Source organism: Triticum aestivum, chromosome 6B (assembly GCF_018294505.1).
Source record: "Triticum aestivum cultivar Chinese Spring chromosome 6B, IWGSC CS RefSeq v2.1, whole genome shotgun sequence".
Classification (NCBI taxonomy): domain Eukaryota; kingdom Viridiplantae; phylum Streptophyta; class Magnoliopsida; order Poales; family Poaceae; genus Triticum; species Triticum aestivum.
Genome location: NC_057810.1, coordinates 232489733 through 232515676, shown reverse-complemented (window position 1 = coordinate 232515676; position 25944 = coordinate 232489733). Strand labels below are relative to the sequence as shown.

General features: G+C 46.3%; 3 protein-coding genes across 3 annotated transcripts; 2 read left to right on the top strand and 1 right to left on the bottom strand.

The window, feature by feature from the left end:
• Nucleotides 1-6894: 6894 nt before the first annotated feature.
• LOC123136729 (copper-transporting ATPase HMA4) lies at nucleotides 6895-12700 on the top strand. The gene is made up of 9 exons (XM_044556210.1): nucleotides 6895-7155; nucleotides 7720-7980; nucleotides 8709-9454; nucleotides 9678-10149; nucleotides 10232-10399; nucleotides 10869-11123; nucleotides 11281-11403; nucleotides 11476-11961; nucleotides 12041-12700. The coding sequence occupies exons 2-9, from the start codon at nucleotides 7723-7725 to the stop codon at nucleotides 12473-12475; spliced, it is 2943 nt and encodes a 980-aa protein (XP_044412145.1). The 5' UTR covers nucleotides 6895-7155; nucleotides 7720-7722; the 3' UTR covers nucleotides 12476-12700.
• Nucleotides 12701-14921: 2221 nt separating this feature from the next.
• Nucleotides 14922-16732, top strand: LOC123136728 (exopolygalacturonase). Its single transcript, XM_044556209.1, has 2 exons — nucleotides 14922-15663; nucleotides 15791-16732. Exons 1-2 carry the CDS (start codon nucleotides 15139-15141, stop codon nucleotides 16538-16540), a joined length of 1275 nt encoding a protein of 424 aa, XP_044412144.1. The 5' UTR covers nucleotides 14922-15138; the 3' UTR covers nucleotides 16541-16732.
• A 195-nt stretch (nucleotides 16733-16927) lies between these two features.
• On the bottom strand, nucleotides 16928-21115 carry LOC123136727 (fumarylacetoacetase). Its single transcript, XM_044556207.1, has 14 exons — nucleotides 20804-21115; nucleotides 20495-20573; nucleotides 20099-20157; nucleotides 19850-19974; nucleotides 19336-19410; nucleotides 18949-19024; nucleotides 18666-18765; nucleotides 18526-18585; nucleotides 18209-18279; nucleotides 18052-18114; nucleotides 17895-17959; nucleotides 17528-17624; nucleotides 17310-17435; nucleotides 16928-17176 (listed from the first exon to the last, which is right to left on the bottom strand). Exons 1-14 carry the CDS (start codon nucleotides 21023-21025, stop codon nucleotides 17114-17116), a joined length of 1281 nt encoding a protein of 426 aa, XP_044412142.1. The 5' UTR covers nucleotides 21026-21115; the 3' UTR covers nucleotides 16928-17113.
• Between the last annotated feature and the right edge of the window lie 4829 nt (nucleotides 21116-25944).

Genomic DNA, 25944 nt, shown 5'->3' with positions numbered 1-25944 from the left:
GAGACATATCAGCCCTCCGGAGCCCGCGAGGAGCCGCCGTTCGCCGGCGTCGATCGCCGGAGTCCCGCCTCTGCTCAGACAGAGGAGGAGGGAGGCGGGGGCGACTGGTCAAACCTGACCAGTGGGCCCCTGGACCCACTGTTAGTGACCCAGCGCCGGTCCACGCTGGCGTAAGTGGAGGCGTAATCCCAGAGTGCGTCTCCTATGTGTTCGTTTATTCGAAACGTTCTTTTTTCTTTTTCTTCTTTTTTTGTTTTATTTAAAAACAAAAAGTTGACTAAACTTTGACTAACTATAACTTTTTGAATATAACTCCAAATGAGTTGATTCTTTTTCCTACCTCCCTCAAATTTTGTCTAGTTTATTTACATATTTATTTGAAAAAAAATTAGACAACTTTTTTCTACTATTTTGAAACTATGGATTAATTTGAATATTTTCAAAAATAGGATTTTGAAGAGAAGGCAACTTTCAAAATGCACCCCCACTTGCATACTCTTGAAGGCAAGCATTCTGAACCCTGGCATAAAATTTTCGTGTGTTGTTTGATACGGTTACCACACTACTTTGACATGGAGCTATCGATATTTTATGTGATGATTCAATCATACGCATGAGTGCATAAAGAAGAGTCTTTGCTGCTGAAAATGGATATGCTTGTGATAGTGATCATCCTCGTATGCCTTCCGTGCCTACCGGAAGGAAGCCGGGAAAGTCTCTGTCTTGGGTAGACCCGAGCTTGTCCCTAGTTCCTCGTCGAGACGAGTGTGTCCGGTATGGCATGATGGGGTGTGATGAGTGGTGATTCTGTCTGTTGGATGAAATATATTTGTTATGCTAATCATGTAGGGAATACTTAAACCTCCTGAGTCGACCATAGATCGAGTCTTGTTCCAGTAACCCCCATACTTGTTTCGTACTACCACTTGTCCCTGCAGCAGGTAGGGTACGGTTCAGTAAGTTGTGAACCCCTTTCTAGCACACACCGTATAGAGAGGCCATGGTGGAAGATATCGATTGCAGTCAGTAGGCATGCCACCTGGTCCGGGGGCATGGGTGTTTCCGGTTGGGACCGAGAGGGGCACCCTTTAGTAGCGCGCGGTATAATTTTGATCCCATGCTAATCGAGGTTGTAGCCTCCCCACTTAGAGTTTTGCTTGATAGGTGTCGTGGGTGATTCCAGACACCGGTAAGTTAAGCTGGTGTGTGCGGGTCAGGTGTGTTTTCAAGTAAAAGACCGTAGACGGAATTAGTCCCGATGGACTAAAGGAATCCGTTACTCGTGGGTAAAGAGTACACCCTCTGCAGAGATTATATCTATTCGAATAGCCGTGTCCATGGTTAAGGACTACAGTCTGGGATGGGTCAAGTGCCGATCTTAGTGTCGGTCTTCCGAGGAGAAACTGCTAAACCAGAACATGGATCATGACTTGTGACTTATGATGATTATAATATTATTATTATGGACTAACCCTTTATATTATTTGAATTATTGAGTATCCCTGGGACGGTCCTACCTCCTGGATATTCACTGTGATTGTTTTCTTATAAGCCCTTTATGTGGTGTCGCACAGACGCCCGACTGTGGCATGTTCGTTACTCGTCTCACTTATAAGCCCTTTATGTGGTGTCGCTGAGACGCCCGACTGTGGCATGCTTGTTATTATTTATAAGCCCTTTATGTGGTGTCGCTCAGACGCCCGACTGAGACATGCTCGTTATTTACTATCCTTTCGAGGCGTCGCTTCAGACACCCGATCGGTGCATCTTATTACTACTCTGTTATTGCATATTCATGTTGTATATAAATAACCTGCTTGCATGCATCAGGGATTTTATTTTATGACTGACGTTGTGATCATAGAATATTTCAGAGCATGATTATCGTTTGTTATATTATACCCGTGTTCATAATGTTTGCGAGTACATTCAAAAGTACTCACTGGCTTGTCCCTGGCTATTGTCTTGGCCAGATTTCTTGCATGGAGAGGAGCGTTGCGATGACAACCCCGGAACCTACGCTATGATGATAGCAGCCTCGCGAAGATAGGAGTTATCCAGGTCAGCTATTCCTGTGGGAGATGGAGTCCCATAGACGCAGATGAACCCCAAACCGCTTTCGCCGTCAGCCACTAGAAATCAATTGTTGTACTCATAGGCCAGAATGGTCTTGTACTACATATTATGTACCTTTCTTGGAGTTTCTGTATCAAGTTGGTGTCTCGCCAGCTAACAGTAATCCTGGGGCTGGTGAGCAAAAGGGCCATTTTCTGGGAAATTAATATCCCGAAAATCCGGTCCTGACATTACGTCTCGACCATTTCGAGACTCCTCGTCATGTCCCCGATCTCATCCGGGACTCTGAACTACCTTCGGTACATCAAAACACATAAACTCATAATACGGATCGTCACCAAACGTTAAGCATGTGGACCCTACGGGTTCGAGAACTATTTATACATGATGAGACACGTCTCCGGTCAATAACCAATAGCGGAACCTGGATGCTCATATTGGCTTCTACATATTCTACGGATATCTTTATCGGTCAAACCGCATAACAACATACGTTGTTCCCTTTGTCATCGGTATGTTACTTGCCCGAGATTCGATCGTCGGTATCTTAATACCTAGCTCAATATCGTTACCGGCAAGTCTCTTTACTCGTTCCATAATGCACCATCCTGCAACTAACTCATTAGTCACATTGCTTGCAAGGCTTATAGTGATGTGCATTACCGAGAGGGCCCAGAGATACCTCTCCGACAATCGGAGTGACAAATCCTAATCTTGATCTATGCCAACTCAACAAGTACCATCGGAGACACCTGTAGAGCACCTTTATAATCATCCAGTTATGTTGTGACGTTTGGTAGCACACAAAGTGTTCCTCCAGTATTCGGGAGTTGCATAATCTCATAGTCATAAGAACATGTATAAGTCATGAAGAAAGCAATAGCAACAAACTAAACGATCAAGTGCTAAGCTAACGGAATGGGTCAAGTCAATCACATTATTCTCTAATGATGTGATCCCATTAATCAAATGACAACTCATGTCTATGATTAGGAAACACAACCATCTTTGATTCAACGAGCTAGTCAAGTAGAGGCATACTAGTGACATTATGTTTGTCTATATATTCACACATGTACTAAGTTTCCGGTTAATACAATTCTAGCATGAATAATAAACATTTATCATGATATAGGGAAATATATAATAACTTTATTATTGCCTCTAGGGCATATTTCCTTCAACAACAAGTATTTCCCTCAGTTGTGAAACCAAGGTTATCAATCCAGTAGGAGAACCAAACAATACTATGTAAACGGTACCTCACACAAAGAACAAAACCTCGCAACCCAACGCGTAAGAGGGGTTGGCAATCCCTCCTCGGTAAAAAGACAGATTAAATTGTATAAGTTTGGATGAATAGATCTGATGAAAACACAAAATAAAATATGCAAATAAAAAGTGTAGCAAGGTATTTTTGGGTTTTTGGAATAATTGATCTGAAAACAAAATGATAAAAATAGATCGGAAAGTAATTTGATAAAAGATAGACTCAGGGCCGTAGTTTTCACTAGTGGCTTCTCTCGAGAAAATAGCATACGGTGGGTAGACAAATTACCGTTGGGCAATCGATAGAAGATGAAATAATTATGACGATATCCAAGACAATGATCATTATATAGGCATCACGTCCAAGATTAGTAGACCAAAACGATTCTGCATCTACTACTATTACTCCACACATCGACCGCTATCCAGCATACATCTAGTGTATTAAGTTCATGGAGAAATGGAGTAATGCAATAAGAACGATGACATGATGTAGGCAAGATCTATTTATGTAGGAATATACCCCATATTGTTATCCTTAATGGGAATGATACATACGTACCTCGCTACCCCTTCTGTCAATGGGTGAGGACACCGTAAGATCGAACCCATCACAAAGCACCTCTTCCCATGGCAAGAAAAATCGATCTAGTTGGCTATAAATAATCATGCATATAAGAGATGAAAGAAGACTCAAATAATATTCATGGATAGAGATCTGATCATAAACTCAAACTTCATCGGATCCCAACAAACACACCGCAAAAAGTCATTACATCAAATAGATCTCCAAGAGACCATTGTATTGAGAATCAAAAAGAGAGAAGAAGCCATCTAGCTGCTACCTACAGACCCATAGGTCTACAGCGAACTACTCACGCATCATCGGAGAGGCACCAATGAGGATGATGAACCCCTCCGTGATGGTGTTAGATTGGATCGCGTTGTTCTGGAACTTGCGGCGGCTGGAATTGTGTTTCGCCTGCTCCCCCAGGGTTTATGGAATTTCAAGGGATTTATAGAGCTGAGAGGCGGTGGAGAGGACCTCCATGGGCCCCATGATACATCAGGGCGTGTCGGGGGCCTCTGGCGCACCCTGATGTATTATGGGCCCTATGGGCCTCCCCCCAGGTGATTCTTTGGCTCCCAAGTTGTCTTCTGGTCAAAAATCTCCAAAAAGTTTCATGGCATTTGGACTTCGTTTGGTACTGATATTCTGCGAAGTAAAAACAAGCAAAAAACAGCAACTGGCACTAGGCACTATGTCAATAGGTTAGTCTCAAAAAATAATATAAAGTTGCTATAAAATGATTGTAAAATATCCAAGAATGATAATATAACAACATGAAACAATCAAAAACTATAGATACGCTGGAGACGTATCAGGGCCCGGGCGCATGGGGGTCCCGTGTGCACGGTACACACCCGTGCGCATGGGGTGCTACACCGGCCCGGGCCAGTGTGCATGGGGGTGCGCGTCTCATGTCCAGTAGCCTCCTGGGTGGCCCGTGCGCACGGGGTCGGCTGGAAGGTGCAGACTTGCTCCTTTTGGACGTCTTCTTCCTCCTTGTGGACTTGGGGTACTTCTCCTCCTCCTTGATGGTGTTCCTCAGCCGCTTGGTGGCGTTGGTCTTCGTACCTAATGACACATAAAGCATTTTGGTGAGGTAGCATCCAAGTTCCGTTCATGTCCATATCTAACTCAAGTAAGAGCGAGTTCACCTCGGTTTCAATTGCGCGTGCTCGAGCTCTTGTCATTGGTCCACGTGATGCTTGATGTGTTGGTATAGAGTCCATGGGGATGATGGAAGGATGCTTCGCATCAGGAGAGCAGGTGCCTCAGGAACCCTGTCGTTCGAGATCCTGCCCGGGAGAACGACAATAAGGTTTTTGGGGAGCGTCTCGACGCAATTGCTCCCGATCCGTTCGCCTCTGCTTCCACTACTTCCCTTGCATCGACCCCACGGCTGACGACGAAGTCGCCAAGAAGAGGCTGCCGCCGCATTGGCTTGGCCAACCAGAGGGTATGACTCGTTCATCCCCTATTTGCTCGTACATGTGCTGGCCGTATATATGTTGTTCATAGATGTTTCGGTTCTATGTATTGTACGTGCTCACATGCTTAGGTATCGGTATGAGATGCATACCGTATTTGTCATGTTTACTGTATACTCGCGGATTAGATTAGTTGGAAAAGTGCTAATATATCCAACACGTGCAAGAAAAGTAATCCAACTTCTTATATTCTGTAAATGGTCAAAATTTCAACCATCGCATGCATATATTCAACCCCACAACCTATTCTTTGAATATTTAAGAACCTTTTGGGAATGAACCAAAAATAGGATAAGAGGCAACGCGCATGAAGATATGATTATTTTTGGGGTTAACAATTCCTTTTCGAAAGAGAAAAGAGAGAGGTGAAGGTGCCATGTGAGTTAACTAATACTCCCTTTTTCCCAAAATATATGGCGCGGTTTGACTTTTCTAGTCTTCGTTACATAACTTTGAATATAATTTTCATGTATTGTATATCTACAAAATTAGTATACATACGTATGAAATAAAATTTTTTTGCAAGACAAATACGATGATGCCATTTATACATGTTCCATCCACATACTTTGATATATACTAGTGGTCAAAGTCGTGCATCAAAGGCCGTAAGAAGTCAATCGCGCCTTATATTTTGGGAAGGAGGGAGTACAGTACCTAGCTCACAACAATAAATGATTTATTTTATTTACCCAATAATAAGTATAAATATTGTGCCATCCAAAGAAACTGTCAAAACCCTTTGTCATACTATATTGATTTTGTCAATGAAGAGATGAACTAAAAGTTTGCCACCGATATGCTTACTTTCAAATCCAACACACGGTTATCTTGACAAATCCGTTTGTTGTTGTCCGCTCGTCAGCGAGTAGGTCACCTCGGAAAGGTTCTTCCGATGGATGCCCTGTCAAAAACATTTAATACAACGAGGCATAGTACGTGCCGCCAGTAATGCGTGGAATACACCGTGCAATTTGTATTCAAAGGCGTTTGAGAAATAAATGTGGTTTATTTGAACGGAATGTCAATTCTGCTTCGGTTTTATAGACGAGTTTTGACCGACTCCTTTCCTGTAAACAAAGGCCAAGAAGAATAAATGTGGCTGGATGTCCAATTCATACCCATAAAAGTCAACGGATGTTTGGGCCGGCTGATTGGCTCGTAGTACTCGGAAATGCCGTGATTTCTGTCTACAGGCCGGGCCCAAACCGAGTGTTGAAAAGGTGGAGATGTTTCAGAGGGGCATATGTGAGAAACTGGAAGACCGGCGGGCAAGAAGCGCAAAGCACGGAGGAGGATAGAAAAGGAGCGGCGAGAGCGACGGGCACCAACGACCCGACCCAGGGAATCCAAAACCAAATCAAACTCAAAACTCAAACGCTATCAAAACAAAAACAAAAACAAGAGACAGCCGCAAAGGCCACCGCGTTCCCATCCAAATTCCAGCAAATCCGAACGAGTCGTCAAATCAAAATTATACTACTACTACTACTACTAAAACAAAACAAACAAAGGGCTATAGGCGGGCAGAGTGCCCGGCCACCTCGCCCTCGTCGCCGCCTCCTCCAGTCCTCCTCCTCTTGCCGCGGGCGGCCTGCTTCACGCCGCCTCCTCCCGCGCCCCCGCGTCTTCTAGACCCTCCCCGCCCCTCCCCTCCCGTCCCCTAACCCCTCCACAGCCGCGCGCGCGTGCGGACGAACCCTAGAGCCCGCCGCAGCCTCTCCTTTGCAGCCCCTTCCGTCGCCGGATACAGAGGTAACCACCGCCACTGCCGCCGCCGCCGCCGCCGCCACCGCTGAGCTTTTTGGCTGTTTGTCTCGTGTTTTTTTTTTCGTTCTCTGGTACGCGGTTCTGTTGAGTTGCCGCCCCAGTATTTTTTATTTTCAGTTTCCCTGTTAAATTTGGTGCTTCGAGCTGTTTGCGCGCGCGTCAGTGGTGGTTGTTTCTGAGACTTCAACACGGGAGTTCGTTTGGTTTGGTTTGGTTTGGTTCCGGTGCGGAGCAAAATCTGCTGCATGATTTACGGGTAAAAAAATTCGTCGAGCAAAAACAATATCTCGCAATTTAACACGCCGTTATTTGACTGAAGATTGGGGGAAAGCAGCAGCCCTGGGCATTGCTAGCCACCTTGATTCTACCGTCTTCATGATCTGTCCAAACCGTAGGCTGTATTTCTGATGCATATTGCTGCCGCCACTCCGTTACATATATAGAAGAACAGTAGCTGCACTCCTTTAATAGGTTTCGATGAGTGACATGGACGTAAGTTCTTGATGCTCTGCTACTGCTATGATCTTGTTCTGACCAATTCTGCAACAGGAAATGGAGCGGAATGGAGAGAGCCATCTCAAGGAGCCGCTTCTCCACGCGGCCGATGGCGCTTCTCCTGCCTCCGCCAGGGTGTCCCCGCGCAAGGAGAGGACTACGAGGAAGGTCATGTTCAATGTCCGGGGCATGTCGTGCGGTTCCTGTGCCGTCTCGATAGAGACGGTGGTGGCGGGATTGAAGGGAGTCGAGAGCATCCAGGTCTCAACCCTTCAGGGCCAGGCTGTTGTTCAGTACAGCCCCGAGGAGACCGATGTAAGATTTCCTTCTGATGCTCTTGTTCTCATCGCTATTTTTTTCATTTTTCAATGTGGAGGTAGTTACTACTTACTATGGAAATATTTGCATGGTTGACATAAATGGGGTAAAAAGAGGGATGCGAAGTACATAGTAGCTTCTTGTGTCCTGTTGTTAATCCAAGTTATCAGTTTTGCTACATGAACTAGGGGCATATTTGCACATGTATTTAGTGTATACGGGAAATGTTTGCTTTCAGGAGATGAATTTTGTCCTACAAATTCTGATTTAGCTGCCAGGTCAACTCTATCTCATCTTTCCCTTGATATTCAGTTTTAAGGCCCACACCTATGTACTACCAACTATTTTAGCTACCTTTTGTTGGTGTGGGCCAATCTCTTGACGGCGACTGCCCAATCATTGGACAGTCAAGAAATTGTCAGATCGTTTAGCTTATAAATGAATTGCCGAGGAACTATATCATCTCCACGATGGGTATACCTCGATTTAATATTCTTAGACAATTTTGAGCATAAATGAACTGCCAAGGAACAATATGACCTTTCTTTCTTAATACAGTGATTTTTTTTACTAGCAATTGTAGTAGATTTATATTTATGAGCATGCACTTTCAGTTCAGTAAACTCGAGTCTGCATTGATGCATTCTCCACAAAGTCATGACGAAAATGTTGCACCTTAGGTATAATTTGCTATATTTTCTCAGTTAAGATTATTGTTCTCACAGGCAAGAACCATAAAAGAAGCTATTGAGGATATCAACTTTGAGGTCGATGAACTCCAAGAACAAGAAATTGCCGTATGCAGGCTCCGGATAAAAGGAATGGCCTGTACGAGCTGTTCTGAATCTATTGAACGGGCACTTCTGATGGTACCTGGAGTTAAAAAAGCTGCGGTGGGGCTTGCCCTAGAGGAAGCCAAGGTGCACTTTGATCCAAATATTACCAGCCGTGATTTACTAATCGAGGCTATTGAGGATGCTGGATTTGGAGCTGATCTCATTAGTTATGGGGACGATGTGAACAAAATGCATCTAAAACTTGAGGGTGTGAGTTCTCCAGAAGACACCAAACTCATTCAATCGGTACTGGAAACTGTAGAGGGAGTGAATAATGTTGAATGGGACACATCAGGTCAAACAGTTACAGTTGCATATGACCCTGATGTCACTGGTCCACGATTACTTATTCAGCGCATTCAGGATGCTGCAGAGCCCCCTAAATGCTTTAATGCCAGCTTGTACTCACCACCAAAGCAAAGAGAAGTAGAACGCCACCATGAAATTATGAGTTACAGGAACCAATTTCTTTGGAGTTGCCTCTTTTCAGTTCCTGTGTTCCTGTTCGCGATGGTTCTGCCCATGCTCCCTCCTTCTGGAGATTGGCTGTTTTATAAAATCTACAACAACATGACGGTAGGTATGCTACTGCGGTGGTTGCTATGTTCTCCAGTTCAGTTCATTATTGGTTGGAGGTACAGTCTCAACCTGGCAACATCTTGATGTTGATTCCTTCTCTCTGAAAAAATGTTAAGCTCTTTTGTTTCAAAAATGCAATTATATAAAGGTATCATGCTGTTTGGGAATGATAGAAGTACTGCAAAAGTTGTCAAACGATGCTGCTTTACAATTTCTTCACTGCAATCTTATGCTACAGCATGTGTCTTACGTATTTCACTTTGTATTGATACTTGTCAGATTTTACGTTGGAGCTTACCATGCACTGAAGCGAGGGTACTCTAACATGGATGTGCTGGTTGCTTTGGGAACAAATGCTGCGTACTTCTATTCTGTGTACATTATTGTCAAGGCACTAACATCAGACACGTTTGAAGGACAAGATCTTTTTGAAACTAGTTCGATGTTGGTATCTTTTATATTGCTGGGAAAATACCTTGAGGTGGTGGCAAAGGGGAAGACATCAGATGCTTTGTCAAAGCTGACAGAACTTGCACCAGAAACAGCTGTACTTCTCACACTGGAAAAGGATGGAAGTGTCATTTCAGAAGTGGAGATCAGCACCCAGTTACTTCAAAGAAACGATTTCATTAAGATTGTCCCTGGTGAAAAGGTCCCAGTTGATGGTGTTGTCATCAAAGGCCAAAGCCATGTTAATGAAAGTATGATAACTGGGGAAGCAAGGCCCATTGCAAAGAAACCAGGAGACAAGGTTGGTATTTTTGGATTCTGATTGCCTTATCTGGTTTTATTTATCATGTACTGCCCTGATGCTTCAATTATCCTTTTTAAAGGTTATTGGTGGTACTGTAAACGATAACGGTTTCATAATTGTTAAGGCCACCCATGTTGGGTCAGAGACGGCTCTATCACAGATAGTCCAGCTAGTTGAAGCTGCTCAACTTGCAAGAGCTCCAGTACAGCGGTTGGCAGACAAGATTTCACGGTTTTTTGTTCCAGCTGTAAGTTATCTGTTTTTTTTTCTCCTGCTATGTTGCTCTGCATCGTCTTTTGCATAATCAGAGCATGGTCAGAAACTGCCTGCCTACTCATGTGGTTCATAATTGGTTACAGTAGTAGTTTGTTGGTATCAAAGTTATGCAAACGTTATGTACATGGTCAATATGAGTAGTCAGCCTAGACTCGCTAGCATTCAGCTGAAGACCTTGTATGTGCTACCGGCTACCCGGGTTCTACTGTATACTCCGGTAGTGAACTTGTCAAGATCAAATTTATTCATTTGATTTGGTAAACTAGCTAGTTTAACTCTGTTCTTTTCCGTGCCGATTAGTTTTCCAGCAGTAAACAATAGGTTCATTGTGGGAAATCATACCCTGCTTGATACGTGCAAATGTTTCAGTATTATCTTGCTGTCAGGTCATCTCTTGAGAGAAAACCTGTCTCATATTGATTGTTTCTTCACGTTTTAAGGTTGTGGTGGCTGCATTTCTTACATGGCTTGGCTGGTTCATACCCGGGCAACTTCACCTCTACCCTCAGCAGTGGATTCCAAAGGCAATGGATAGTTTTGAGCTTGCTCTGCAGTTTGGAATATCTGTCCTAGTCGTTGCATGCCCGTGTGCTCTGGGATTAGCTACCCCAACTGCTGTTATGGTTGCTACTGGAAAAGGTGCTTCTCTAGGTGTTCTTATCAAAGGTGGCAACGCACTTGAGAAAGCTCACAAGGTAATCTTGAGACTTTTTGTGCTAGCTTATGTGTGTGTGTGTGTGTGCTCGTGCGATACAGACTCCAGTGTAAGGAGTATGTTTTTCTTCTCCATATAAGTTCTACTGTGGTATTCTAACACACACTGGACTACCGTTTTGATCTCTCTGTTTGCAGATTAAAACTATCATATTTGATAAAACTGGAACCCTGACTAAGGGTAAACCTTCTGTTGTTCAAACAAAGACCTTCTCCAAGATACCACTTCTAGAATTGTGTGATTTAACTGCCAGTGCTGAGGTTGGTTTTTTCTCCTTTTTTGGGGGGTTTGGCTCTAATTTCCTCTAACTTGAAAAATTGTGACTTTGTCAGGCAAACAGTGAGCATCCTCTATCAAAGGCTATTGTTGAATACACAAAGAAGCTCAGAGAACAATATGGATCTCCGAGTGATCATATGATGGATTCCAAAGATTTTGAGGTGCATCCAGGGGCGGGGGTCAGCGCGAATGTTGAAGGCAAGCTGGTTTTGGTTGGGAACAAAAGGCTCATGCAAGAATTTGAAGCTCCGATGAGCTCTGAAGTGGAGGAATACATGTCTGAAATGGAGGATCTTGCGAGGACCTGTGTGCTTGTTGCTATCGATAGGGTTATCTGCGGAGCTCTTGCCGTGTCGGATCCTCTGAAGCCTGAGGCAGGGCGTGTCATTTCACACCTTAGCTCAATGGGCATCACAAGCATCATGGTGACTGGCGACAACTGGGCTACAGCCAAATCCATAGCAAAGCAAGTCGGGATCAGCACCGTATTTGCTGAGATCGACCCAGTTGGAAAAGCCGAGAAAATCAAGGACTTGCAGGTACAGCCTTTTCCCTTCTCTGCAGGGATATATACCTGGCATTACATTCTGCATTCCTGCTTACTCCATTCCCGCACAGACGCAAGGACTGGCGGTGGCGATGGTGGGCGACGGGGTAAACGACTCGCCGGCCCTGGCCGCAGCGGACGTGGGCATGGCCATCGGCGCGGGCACGGACGTGGCCATCGAGGCTGCCGACATCGTCCTGATGAAGAGCAGCCTGGTGGACGTGATCACCGCCATCGACCTCTCGCGGAAGACCCTCGCCAAGATCCGGCTCAACTACGTCTGGGCCCTGGGCTACAACGTCCTGGGCATGCCGATCGCCGCTGGCGTCCTGTTCCCTTTCACGGGCATCCGGCTACCTCCCTGGCTCGCCGGAGCCTGCATGGCGGCCTCGTCGGTGAGCGTCGTCTGCTCGTCGCTGCTGCTCCAGCTCTACAAGAAGCCGTTGCACGTCGAGGACGTGCCGATACCAGCAGGACCCGGCGATGGTGGCTCGAACCTGGTGTGAGGAGCACGCGCCCGTTCTCGCGGTGCTACTGACGAAACTGTTGCTGTCAACGTTAGTGGGCTGCGGCTAATTGCTGGCATGCATCAAGCCTTGAACTGACGCGGATTGAAAACGTGTGGCCCTCCTGATTGATTCGTGTGCATATGTAATTTCACGCAACCATTTTCCTTCCTTTTTGTGCGGAATGATTATTTTGATAATAATATGGGAGGTTCATCCTTGAAACGGAACTATTCATCAGATTGTTCCATCATTGACCAACGCTGACTCTCAAAACCGATACTGTATTTGTGCGCAGACTGTTTGCGGACACTGATGCGTGAGTCGACCATTTAATCATATACCCGTATGACATTTCAAAACTGATTTGAACAAATTGGATGATATTCATGTAACCAGACGATTTTCATTTAAACTAGACTGAATTCATTACTTATTTTTTTTAACATATTTTAACTAAACAAAAGCGTCTTATTTTTTCTACATATTTTAACTAAACAAAAGCGTCCGAAGGTTAACTAGTCTAAATCTTCACCGGCCATGAGCAAGCATCCGTCGGCCTCCAAGTCCTTATTGTTCCCCTTTGTGTCCCTGTCTGACGGCCGTGAGCCACGGGAAGTGAAGCTGCTGTCACTGGCAAGAAAGAGTAAAACATGGGACATGGATTCCATGCCCTACTCCTTGTCGGAGTGGAGGTGAGTTTGACGATGAATGTGGACGAGCCGGCTTCGTGGTCGAAGCAGCTAGGTCGATTCGGCGCCAATGAGGAATAGTTGTTGGCGTGAATGACACGCAATTGCCGGCGCATGTGGTTGCGGGTGCTTGGGCATCCGAGGCCGACGCAACGCACGGGTGCTGTGCGGTGCCTCATAGAGCGCCTGCTACTCCTCGTGAAGTTCGGGTCTTCCGTCATGGCCTCCTCGCTCGTGAACTCATCATATATCTGGCGCTCCGCCAGCTGATGATGCGCGAGGAGGTTGAGGTTGTAGCGCTGGTCCTCCTGCGCCTGCCAGAACGCTGACACCGGTTGCGGCGCCGGCTGCACCTCCCCCATGACGGCATTGAAGTGCGTCTGCGCCTGCTCCATGGTGAAGTCGGCATGGACCGGCGCGGGTAGGTGTTCTGGCTCATCGCCAGAGGCCTCCTCAATCGTCGGGCCATCACCGGAGACCTTAGACGAGCTCCCCGGCATGCCGGCCTCTATCTGCCGCATACAGCGGCCCTGCCAGCCGGCCGCAAGGGCGACTATTTCGTGATTTTGCTTTATTGTGAGACTAGCCCACAATGCGCTAGAGCTCGCTGTCATGGTGAAGGTGGTGCAGTGAGGAGGAATACGAGCAGAGGTGGTGTGACCGGCGTGGTCAGGTATAAATAGCAGGCACCCGTCGGACCAAGCGATGAGTGTTTGAATAAGGGCACCCAAGTGGGTTTCTTCGCCGGTGCGCCTTGTTTAATGTTGAAAGACGAACGAACAGGCGGCCCCTTTGGAATGCGGTAGATAGTCGTCCCGTCCCGACCAGTCTCGTTGCTTCGACATTGAACAGCCGCGGAGACCGGGCACGACACGCCTGTTAAATGTCGTCATGAATGCTATGCTGGCGCTCTGAGTGAGGCTTAACGTCATGAATGCGCGGCAACCGCTTCGCGCGGGAGAGGGCGCTGACACGGAGAAGTTTTCGGGTGGGCCTAGGGTATCTGATGCATCCGTGACAGCGGTTCAGACGCCCGCAAAGCCCCTCTAGTTTGTAGGGTACCGCATTGGATGGAAAATCACGTCCGGATGAATGCGGTCGGTTTACAAATTCGGTCCTTAGCGGCCAAGATAATATTCATAACGGTTTGAAAAGAGTTTGGGAAGGTTTTTATTGAGCATTGCAATAGAGTCTAATTTGGTAGCTCATGTGCTAGCACATCAGGGTTGTGTTGATCCACCGGCGGTGTGGCTAGACGCTCCTCTGATTTTATCTCTAGCTTTTTAGCAGACGATGTAACTATTATTTGATGTGTTTTTTTTTTGCATCGAAGATAACTATTATTTGATGTTAATAAAACTAGCCATGAAAGCCTTTAAAAAAGATTTGGCAGCATTCATGATAGTATTTGATCGTTTTGTTTCCACGTTAGCACTTAGCACTGGATATGGTATCTGCTTTTGCCGCATGTTTTAGAGTCAACCAGTAGTCCCACTCACAAAAGAAAAGAGAGAGAGAGAGAGAGAGAGAGAGAGAGAGAGAGAGAGAGAGAGAGAGAGAGAGAGAGAGAGAGAGAGAGAGAGAGAGAGTCAACCAGCAGTCTGTGAGGCGCCAGTGGTGCCTACAACCAACCAAAGAAGCGCCACCTGTTTTCCATCCTGCCTCCCGCACCGCACCTGGAGCGAGCGACGTTGTAGACTCTAGAGGGACGCGCGTGCGATGGCGCGAGGAATCCGTCAGACGGAGATGAGACGGCATCGGGGAAACGGAGCGGACAGCCGCGCTCGATCGTCGGGAGCGGCCCCGCCAATGCCATGCGTCCGTTGGCGCCAAGAACCCGCGTCGAAACGTACTAGCAGCTAGCTAAACATAGCACGCCTCCGCCGCATATAAGCGGCCAGCGTCGCCGTCCACCTCTCGCCTCACCGTACCACACCCAGCCAGAGACCAAGGTACGTAGCTACTATCAAGATGGTAACGGCGGGAAGAAGCAATGCCGCCGCCCCGGCGGTGGCGGTGGCGGTGGCGCTGTGCGCGGCGCTGCTCGGGAGCACGGCGTGGGCGTTGCCGCCGTACCAGCCCCTGCCCCTGCCCAAGCCGCCCGGCGGCGGGGCGCCGTCGCTGCCGGCGGGGCCCCTGGACATCGTGATGCTTGGGGCCAAGGGCGACGGCAAGACGGACGCGACGCAGGCGGTGATGAAGGCGTGGAAGAACGCGTGCGGGGCGACGGGGACGCAGAAGATCGTGATCCCGCCGGGCAACTTCCTGGTGGGCGCGCTGGAGCTGTCGGGCCCCTGCACCTCCTCCATCATCATCCGGCTGGACGGCAACCTCCTCGGCACCGGCGACCTCACCGCCTACAAGAAGAACTGGATCGAGGTGATGCGCGTGGACAACTTCGCCATCAACGGCCACGGCGTCATCGACGGCCAGGGCCCCCTCGTGTGGGAGAAGAACATGTGCAGCAAGCACTACGACTGCAAGATCCTCCCCAACGTACGTACCTTCCTACCCACTCTTGCATTGCCATTAACCAAAACCAAAACCAAAACCAAAACCAAAACCAAAACCAAATCGTCGCTTCGCTGACGGACTGACGGAGGCGCATGCATGCATTTTGCAGAGCCTGGTGCTGGACTACGTGAACAACGCGACGATCCGCGGCATCACGCTCAAGAACGCAAAGTTCTTCCACCTCAACCTCTTCAACTGCAAGAACGTGCTGGTGGAGAACGTGGAGATCACGGCGCCCGGGAACAGCCCCAACACGGACGGCATCCACATGGGCGACTCGGAGGACGTGACCATCAAGGCGACCAACATCGGCGTCGGCGACGACTGCATCTCCATCGGGCCCGGCACCAAGCACGTCAAGATCCACGGCTCCCGGTGCGGCCCCGGCCACGGGATCAGCGTGGGCAGCCTGGGGCGGTACAAGGACGAGAAGGACGTGGAGGACATCCAGGTGACCAACTGCACCATCAAGGGCGCCACCAACGGGCTGCGGATCAAGTCGTACGAGGACTCCAAGTCGGCGATCAGGGCCACCCGCTTCGTGTACGACAACGTCAAGATGGACAACGTCTCCTACCCCATCGTCATCGACCAGAAGTACTGCCCCAACAACATCTGCGCCAAGGCCCCCGGCGCCTCCAAGGTGGTCGTCGCCGACATCGTCTTCAAGAACATCGTCGGCACCTCCGCCACGCCCGAGGCCGTCACGCTCAACTGCGTCAACAACGTGCCCTGCCAGGGCCTGCAGCTCGTCAACGTCAACCTCAAGTACACCGGCACCAACAACAAGACCATGGCCGTCTGCAAGAACGCCGTCGGCACGTCCGTCAACGTCGTCAAGGAGCTCGCATGCCTCTGATTCAAACCACACACCCACCCACCCGGATCCGGATTCTTTCTTTCTTTTGTTAATTTGATTTGGTTAATTTTGTTTCTTTCTTTTTTGCTTCCTATCATACGTTTGTTTTCAGTTTTACTTAAATCAACAACTGGTGTAAGCAGCTGACAGTTAACTTGTCAATGATAGCAAGTGCCTGATTTTTGTTAAGAAGTGGCCCATGCATGTTAACAACGTGATGCCGTGGCCCTGGTGATAGTTAGCTACCACCCACCACAATCTACTTCAGAACGTTGCTCTTGCTCACAGCCGAAACCCAACAAAATTTACTTCAGAACAATCGCAGCATCCCATCCTCCTGCGGTGTTGCAGAGGAGAAAAAGGAAGAAAACGAAATGACGCACGGTAGAATCACGATATCATCGAGGAAGTGCGGCTAAAAGTAATCAAGTTATCACATCACTAGGGGGGGAATACATACATCCCAATTTTATTACTACTATTTACCACCACTGCTAAGCCCTTCAAGATACATGGCAGCTTGCTAAATACACTGCCTGCTTTATTCCAAGAACTGAAGATCATCGCCTTGGCTCATGGAAGCGACGGCAGAATCTTCCCGGTGCAGGTTCCGAATCCAACGTTGTAGTCCTCGCCCTGAAAACCCAGATGCCATCAAGATCACACATCATATCATCTTTGATTCTTTTCTCTTTTTTGCGGGTAATCTTCTAAATTTTCAAGACCGATAATGTTCGATGACAACAAAGAAAAGATGAGTTCACCGAACCTTGCAACAGGCTGTCAAGATGACTTCATCTCCATCTTGGAGGAACTTGCGGATCGAGTTCCCAACCGATATCTCCTTCTGCCCGTTCCACGTTATCTCCAGCAAACATCCCAGAGAGTCTGGTTCCTGAAACAAGGCGAGTCATTCAGTGTTGATGTGTACAGTGATTTGTAGATTGGCATGTTTGTAACTCATATTTGCAATGGTTAACTCCATACAGGTCCACTGAGGGTGCCAGTTGCAAACATATCCCCTGGTCTCAGATTGCATCCATTCACGGTGTGGTGTGCTAGTTGCTGCGTCACAGTCCAGTACCTGCAAAATAGTTTTACAGGAGTATGCATGGGTTACACACCGAGGTAAAAGGGCACTTCGGGCATATTTTAACACATTAATTTACTAGTACTAAATGGAATGAGAATTTGGTAACAAAACCAATGGATACACCATGAATATACACACAGAGAAGACCAGCAGATTGAGTAAGAAATAAAATACGTATGCACCATGGATTGAATTATGCCTCTAATTAAAACGTAGTACAAAGAAGATTGATGGAAAAAGTCATGTAAACAGACTGCTTACATATGTTTGAAATTGGTCTTAGTGACAACTGATGCTTCACTTTGCTCTTTGGGCTTAATCCAAGCCTTGCACAGAAAAAAAAATGCAATAATCAGATTGACTTCAACAAGAAACGACAAAAACAAAACAACGAGGCAATAATGTGACAAGATCGTACTTCAAGAGGAATGTCATAGTTTATATGATTCTTTTCAGCTAAGTAAGGCAAAGGCTCAGGTTCCTGTAACACAAAACAAATTAGTTATTCACAGTAGAGCAAAATGCTCATTAGCAAAAGAAATAGCACTGGTAATAACAAAATAAAAATTGCTTACCTGCTTAGGAGCCTCACAGGCAAAAGGCTTTAGGGCATCCAGAGTCACAATCCAAGGTGATACAGATGTACCTAGAGAAATTAAATTTTACAAAATGGAAGGGAGACTGTTATTTAGGGAAAAGTGTACTTCTTCATGAAGCACTGCAGAAGATTACATATAGCAAGAGATGCAGAACTCTGAATAAGAGAAGAATTGAACTAGAAACGAACACCAGTAGAAAACAAACATTACACATGCAGCATTTCAACTTTTGTACAACACGTGATTCAAAGCTTATCCTAAAAACATTATACTGCTGATATCAGGTGTCTTACTGAAGCTTTTGCCAAGGAAAGGTCCAAGAGGTATGGTCTCCCAGGCTTGAATATCTCTGGCTGCAATATAGTATACAAAAGTCAGAACAGACACAGTGGGCAAACAATTTAGAACAAGTAACATTGAAACGGATACCTACCACTCCAATCATTCATTACCACTAAGCCAAATATATGATCCTCAGCATCAGCAATATCAATAGGTTTGCCCAGTTCATTTCCTGGTCCAACAATGGCAGCCTGAAAGCAACAAGTGTTACGACATTAGTGAATCAAGGTTAATTCGATATGAATGCAAACAAGTGTTAAGACATTACAAGTGTTACGACATTAGAGAGTATTTGGATAATTAGCAAAGATATGTCAACAATAACCACAAGAATATCAAGCACTACATTTAAGAGGTATATGTAAGAAGCTAACCATCTCAAGTTCAAAATCAAGCTTTTGAGAAGGGCCGAAATAAGGTTGAGAGCTTCCTGTTGGATGACCTTGTCCTCTAGCAAGAACAGACAAAGATAATATTAGCAAGATTTCAAGTGAATGATAGTGAACAAAAAAAAGTCATAGAGGTTCCAGTGTAACAGCCATATATATAATTAAGTTATATTATTTATAGCATGAGATAGAAGGTTCGAATGCAACAAAAATGTGCACAGTATAGTGAATTATGACAAAGGGGCAGGCTGGGAGAAATTAGGCACTTCAGAAAGTGAATAAAATTGGAAAACAGCTCATGGTTACTGCTCAATCAGACAGGGCACTAAAATAAACATATAAACAACTATTTAAAACTTTTGGGATGTGTACCTGGGTCGAATAATGTCTGTTCCAGATATGATTACAGATGATGCCCGTCCATGGTAACCAACTGGTAAATGAAACCTGAATGAAATAAAAACATGTTGCAGTTAGTGACAGAATTAAGAATACCTGTGTATTATTAGAGCACAAGTGTGCTAAGAAACGACTGAACAGCATGCAGCACAACTTCACAAATTTTATAAATCTGTAACCCATGAAATTTGAGCAAATGAGTAGAACAGAAAAATGTATTGTGTACGCTTAGCTTTAGGTAATATAAGCAAAAAGGTAGCCATATGACCATAAAAAAGAATCTTCTTATTAGCCAGGCTCTAATCTAGATGTATTGGGATCAGATTGCACCAAGTGCCTTGTCCATAGAAGCACAGTTTTTATTTTCTGGAGAACATATTAGCACACAGTTCACGCGCATTCTATGCCTAAGCTCAAGTTGTTTGACATGCTTGATCATAACGTCGGGTTGTATCGAGATAGGGCATGGTCAAAGAGAATACATTACCAATTCGGATTGACTGGAGTCTGTGGTCCACGGAAGATGAATCCACAGTTCCTTGCGTGGTGCACAGAACAAAAGAAATCCGTGTAGTCTCCTACCGTGATAGGAAGAAGCATCTCTACATCACTCTACAAGGTTGAAACATAACATCAGCAATTTCATCAATATCCCTTTGCTTCTTATTCAAAAACTAAAATATTCCTTTGCTTTTCCAGAAAAAAAAGGTAGGAGCTAGATGGCTGTCAAGCTCACCATTGGCACAAGGCAGTTCTTCCTCAAGGCCTCGTTGTCACGAAGCACCGGCTCATCAGCTACAGTGAAACAAGGAAATAATTTTTTAGGAAAGATTTCCTTCAGGGTCTTTGCACTTTACTTCGTGCCATGATAAATCAGATGACTATAATCAACAAAAACCAAACCATGACCAAATTAGAACTAATACTGAAAAACTGTTTGAAACTTGCGCTTGCTCACAAGGCATAGTACATTGCATCAGCAGCATAATTAAACACGATAAACATCACTATGGGCTGAATAGCTTGGCATCACGATTATTCCCCACAACGCCATGCTTACCATGGAACAGTAATAACAAAGTAAAATCAAGGACTAACACAATCCAAGTTAGCTAAGAGGAACAAAGAGAACCTGAGAGGATTTTCTGGAGCGTGGCGCGCGCCTCCTTCCACGCCGGCCGGCCCAACCCCAAGAACATGTTGAGCGTTTCCTGCGCGCACAGAGCAGTAATTAACCACAGAAACTAATCGCAAACTTAACTACTCAGTACTATTAAAGTGCTAGTCTCTACAACAACTTGGGCAATAATTCCCCAAAATTCCAATCGCTGTGCCAGTAATCAGTTGGATTGTAAAAATTAAGCTCGCTCTACTCTAAGCATCAGATCAGTAGCAATCTCAAGCAGATGATGCGGAGCATGTAGATGGGCAGGCCGAGTACCTGGTGGAAACATGGCGAGGCGGAGAGGAGGGGGCCGTCGAAGAGGCGGGCGGCGGAGACGGCGGCGAGGTCGAGCGCGAAGTCCCCGATGGCCGTCGCCGGGCGCGGCGGGCCCTCGGGCTGGCCCCTCCTGCGGAAGACCCCGAAGGGGAGGTTCTGGATGGGGAAGTGCGAGTCCCTCGGCACCTCCAGGAACGACCGCAAAAGCTTCCCCTCCGCCATTGCCGACTTGCTCTGCTCGCGCGCGTCGTGTGCCTTTGTGGTTGTTTGCTCCAAGGGCGCAGTAAAAGCCGTAGGGGATAGCGGGTCGGGTCGGAGAGATGGGGACCGTATAAATAGGTGACGGGGCCGGCCAGCCGTATTGGCGTGGGACGCATTCCGCTCACGTGTCCTTCTCGTGTTAGGTATACATCCTACAGACAGTAGTTGCGATCCATCTTATATACAGAAAAAACAGATAGTTACGAATAGATATTCATATAGTATATGGTTCGTTTGGTTAAATACTACAGATATAAAGATACCGTTGTCTACACGGCGTGATATCTGTGTGCGCCTCTAGTAGAGTTGTCGTATCAATTCGGATACGTTTACGGCGTCTGCGGCCAGAAAATCGAATCTAGTGAATGGTCATATCAATCTCGGCCTGCATAAATTTTTAAGGCTGTTTCAAAATGTATGTCGTTGGCTTTATGGATTCATATTGCATTTTAGTCATGGCTTTTATTAGTATGTTCTATTTTCAGTATTGTAGTTCATTTTTTGAAATATCTGTGCTTGAAAATTCTAGAGTTTTTACGGTACTATTGAATTTAATGTGTAGTAGTACGCCGATTTAATGGTTAGTATTGTTTTCCTCGGAATTTGGTCCAAGGCTAACTTGGTATTGTGGATTTATGCTTTCACGTGAATTCAAATAATCAAAGGCCCACATGCAGGCTACCCTCCTGCAGGACGTGTGCAACTACCCTTCGGCCGTCACCAGATCCTCCATCGCGCACTGGAGTGCCTCTCCACCACCCCGATGTCGCCTCCACTGGCCACGGCCCCATGCCTCTTGAGGCTGGTCATAGTGGGAGTAACATAGGTAGTAACATAGATGTCACATAAGCAAAAATGGTGATGTGGCAAGTAGTTAATGAGGAGAGAGGCAAATAGAGTAACATAATATGTTACCATCACATAGCGGTTTCCAATGCATAATGAGTCTACAAAGTAATAAATAAAGGCAACTATGTTACCACACCTATGACACTACCCACTATGAAGGTAGTAACATAGACTAGTAACATATGTATGTTATTAGTCTAAGTTACTCCCCACTATGACCAGCCTGACAAACGTATCGAGCCTAATAAGAAGAACTCCAGTACGGATTCATACAATAATTAATTTGTAAGTGGGCTTGTGATATTCCTTGGCTAGTTTGGAAGGTAGCAACGATTTAGCTAGCTTGATCTTTTGATTGTTTCAGGATTTGAAGCACCATTGATCAAGCTATTGAGGGCATGTACAATGGTTGATAAGACAGTCTTATCTTAAGTTTTGCATGTAATTTAGAGATGACAAAAAAAGTTGTCTATAATGGGTCATTTCTTAGCCTTATCTTCAATAACTAGCTATTCCTAAAAACGTGGTGAGACATATTGTGCTAAGAGATCATCTCTTGTCTTCTCTTAAATAAGAGAAGACAAGCCTTTTCTTACGACTTCTCTCTCCTCCACCTCATCATTTATCCTACGTGTCACTCCTAAGATAGGACCATTGTGCATGCCCTGAGGAGATCGATCTGCTGCCCTGGTAGCGGGCCAACGACCCCGATTGAGGATATGTAGCAGTAGACCAACAACTCCCAAAGTGAATCAATGAATGGTTGGATCGATCCTCAAATTCTAATATACTCTATTCAGCTTGCTTTTGATGGAAATGTGAAATGATCGATATGGTTGACTAGAGGGGGGGAGGGGGGTGAATAGGCAACTACCAATTTTTAGCTTTTCTTAACAAATTAGGGAAATCAACAAATAGGTTGTCTAGATAGGAAACTAGGTGAGCAACCTATATGATGCTAGCAACACAAGCAAGCAAATAATACAACACAAGTAAAGCTTGCACAAAGGAAATGTAAGAAATAACCACAAGTGGAGACGGTGAAGACGAGGATGTGTTACCGAAATTCCTTCTCTTTGAGAGGAAGTACGTCTCCGTTGGAGCGGTGTGGAGGCACAATGCTCCCCAAGAAGCCACTAGGGCCACCATATTCTCCTCACGCCCTCACACAATGCGAGATGTCGTGATTCCACTAGTGGTGCCCTTGAAGGCGGCGACCGAACCTTTACAAACAAGGTTAGGGCAATGTCTACAAATTAATTGGAGGCTCCCAACACCACCACGAAGCTTCACCACAGTGGAATGTGGCTCCGAGGTCACCTCAACCGTCTAGGGTGCTCAAACACCCAAGAGTAACAAGATCCGCAACGGATTAGTGGGGGAATCAAATTTCTCTTAGTGGAAGTGTAGATCGAGCCTTCTCAACCAATCCCTAGAAAATCAACAAGTTTGATTGGCTAGGGAGAGAGATCGAGCGACAATGAGCTTTGGAGCAACAATGGAGTTTGGGGAGAAAGAGGTGGGTCTTCTTGGGGAAGAAGACCCCCTTTTATATAGTGGGGTACCCAGTTTTCACCCTGCACCGCACGGTACTACGCTCGGAGGAGCGGTACTACCGCCCAGGCGGTAGTGCATCAGGTGCAGTGCAAAGGCACAGGTCCTCGAGCCGGTAGTGATGCTAGAGCGGTACTACCGCTCACCCCAGCTGTACTATCGATGGGGTTACGACATAGGGCGCTAAGATAGTTGAGCAGGACAGGTGGAGGAGGGGCACCACTTTCCAGTGGTACTACCGCTCGAGCCAGTGGTACAGCCGCCCGCCTATGCCGCTCTACTACCACTGAGGAAATAGGGGAGGACTTGGAGGGCAGAGCCGCGAGCGGCAGGGGTAGGCGCGGTACGACCGCTTACACTACAAAAAAAGACACATCCGTGACATTTTGGGCCGAACGATTTTTTTTCTGTCATGCTTATGACACTTCTATGACGATAATTTTGACAAAACAGGGTATCATCGTAGGTGTGGTGGGATCCTACTTCTATGACAAAAAATCGTGACAAAAATGGGTTTTTCATCCTGGGCGGGCCGGAGATGCACCTGCATGACATTCTTTGGGCCGTCCATGACGAGAAAAATCATGGTAGAAGCGAGGGCGAGGAAAATTTCGGGGAGTTCCCGGTTATGGTGGGTGGTCGGGGTCGAGCGATGCATGGAGGTTTGTGCGTGTCTCTCGTACACGTACGCGCGTGTGTGCGATGCATTGCACACTAACTGAACCCGAGCGAGGCGTTGGGCTCTGACTGAACCCGAGGAATTGCACTAGCTACGTTACTGAACCCCGATCGATCCCTTGTTGTTAACTGAACCCGAGTGATTCCTTCGCTACTGCTGCTAACTGAAGCCAATCGAAGCTGCCTCTGGATGAACAGTTCACGGTGGGGGTGGATGAACAGTTCCCGATGGGGGTTGGATAAACAGGATCCCGTGGTAGTAGAGGTCGTTGCCGCTGGATGAATAGGATCCCTATCGAGGAGGTGGGGGTGGATGAACAGTAGCCGGTGGAGGGACCCCGTGGAGGGCTGGTTCAACAGGACCCTGTGGAGGGGATGGTTGAATAGGACCCGTGGAGGGCTGGTTGAACAGTAGCCGGTGGAGGCTGGATGAACAGGACCCTGTGGATGAACAGTAGCTGGTGGAGGCTGGAGGAAGTCGACGGTGGATGAACAATAGCAGGTGGAGGCTGGAGGAAGTCGACGGTGGATGAACAGTAGCCCGTGGAGTACCGTTTTGCGGTACGCCACTGAAGGAAATATGCCCTAGAGGCAATAATAAAGTTATTATTTATTTCCTTATATCATGATAAATGTTTATTATTCATGCTAGAATTGTATTAACCGGAAACATAATACATGTGTGAATACATAGACAAACATAGTGTCACTAGTATGCCTCTACTTGACTAGCTCGTTTATCAAAGATGGTTATGTTTCCTAGCCATGGACAAAAGAGTTGTCATTTGATTAACGGGATCACATCATTAGGAGAATGATGTGATTGACTTGACCCATTCCGTTAGCTTAGCACTTGATCGTTTAGTATGTTGCTATTGCTTTCTTCATGACTTATACATGTTCGTATGACTATGAGATTATGCAACTCCCGTTTACCGGAGGAACACTTTGTGTGCTACCAAACGTCACAACGTAACTGGGTGATTATAAAGGAGCTCTACAGGTGTCTCCGAAGGTACATGTTGGGTTGGCGTATTTCGAGATTAGGATTTGTCACTCCGATTGTCGGAGAGGTATCTCTGGGCCCTCTCGGTAATGCACATCACTATAAGCCTTGCAAGCAATGTAACTAATGTGTTAGTTACGGAATGGTGCATTACGTAACGAGTAAAGAGACTTGCCGGTAACGAGATTGAACTAGGTATTGGATACCGACGATCGAATCTCGGGCAAGTAACATACCGATGACAAAGGGAACAATGTATGTTGTTATGCGGTTTGACCGATAAAGATCTTCGTAGAATATGTGGGAGCCAATATGAGCATCCAGGTTCCGCTATTGGTTATTGACCGGAGACGTGTCTCGGTCATGTCTACATTGTTCTCGAACCCGTAGGGTCCGCACGCTTAAGGTTTCGATGACAGTTATATTATGAGTTTATGAGTTTTGATGTACCGAAGGAGTTCGGAGTCCCGGATTAGATCGGGGACATGACGAGGAGTCTTGGAATGGTCGAGACGTAAAGATCAATATATTGGGCGACTATATTCGGAGTTCGGAAAGGTTCCGAGTGATTCGGGTATTTTTCGGAGTACCAAAGAGTTACAGGAATTCGCCGGGGAGTATATGGGCCTTATTGGGCCATACGGGAATAAAGGAGAGAGGCCAAAAGGAAGGAGGTCTGCGCCCCCCCCCCCTCTGGTCTGAATTGGACAAGGGGTGCAACCCCCTTTTCCTTCTTCCTCTCCCCCTCTTTCCCCTTCTCCTACTCCAACAAGGAAGGAGGGAGTCCTACTCC

Excerpts from the sequence above, each read along its gene's own strand:
- LOC123136729 (XM_044556210.1), top strand. The coding sequence starts at position 7,723 with ATGGAGCGGAATGGAGAGAGCCATCTCAAGGAGCCGCTTCTCCACGCG. Across the intron at positions 11,404-11,475 it reads ATTTAACTGCCAGTGCTGAG|GCAAACAGTGAGCATCCTCT; the intron begins GTTGGTTTTTTC and ends TGACTTTGTCAG. Across the intron at positions 11,962-12,040 it reads AGAAAATCAAGGACTTGCAG|ACGCAAGGACTGGCGGTGGC; the intron begins GTACAGCCTTTT and ends ATTCCCGCACAG.
- LOC123136727 (XM_044556207.1), bottom strand. The coding sequence starts at position 21,025 with ATGGCGGAGGGGAAGCTTTTGCGGTCGTTCCTGGAGGTGCCGAGGGAC. Across the intron at positions 20,574-20,803 it reads CCTCGCCATGTTTCCACCAG|GAAACGCTCAACATGTTCTT; the intron begins GTACTCGGCCTG and ends CTGTGCGCGCAG. Across the intron at positions 19,975-20,098 it reads AGAACTGCCTTGTGCCAATG|AGTGATGTAGAGATGCTTCT; the intron begins GTGAGCTTGACA and ends TCAACCTTGTAG.
- LOC123136728 (XM_044556209.1), top strand. The coding sequence starts at position 15,139 with ATGGTAACGGCGGGAAGAAGCAATGCCGCCGCCCCGGCGGTGGCGGTG. Across the intron at positions 15,664-15,790 it reads ACTGCAAGATCCTCCCCAAC|AGCCTGGTGCTGGACTACGT; the intron begins GTACGTACCTTC and ends TGCATTTTGCAG.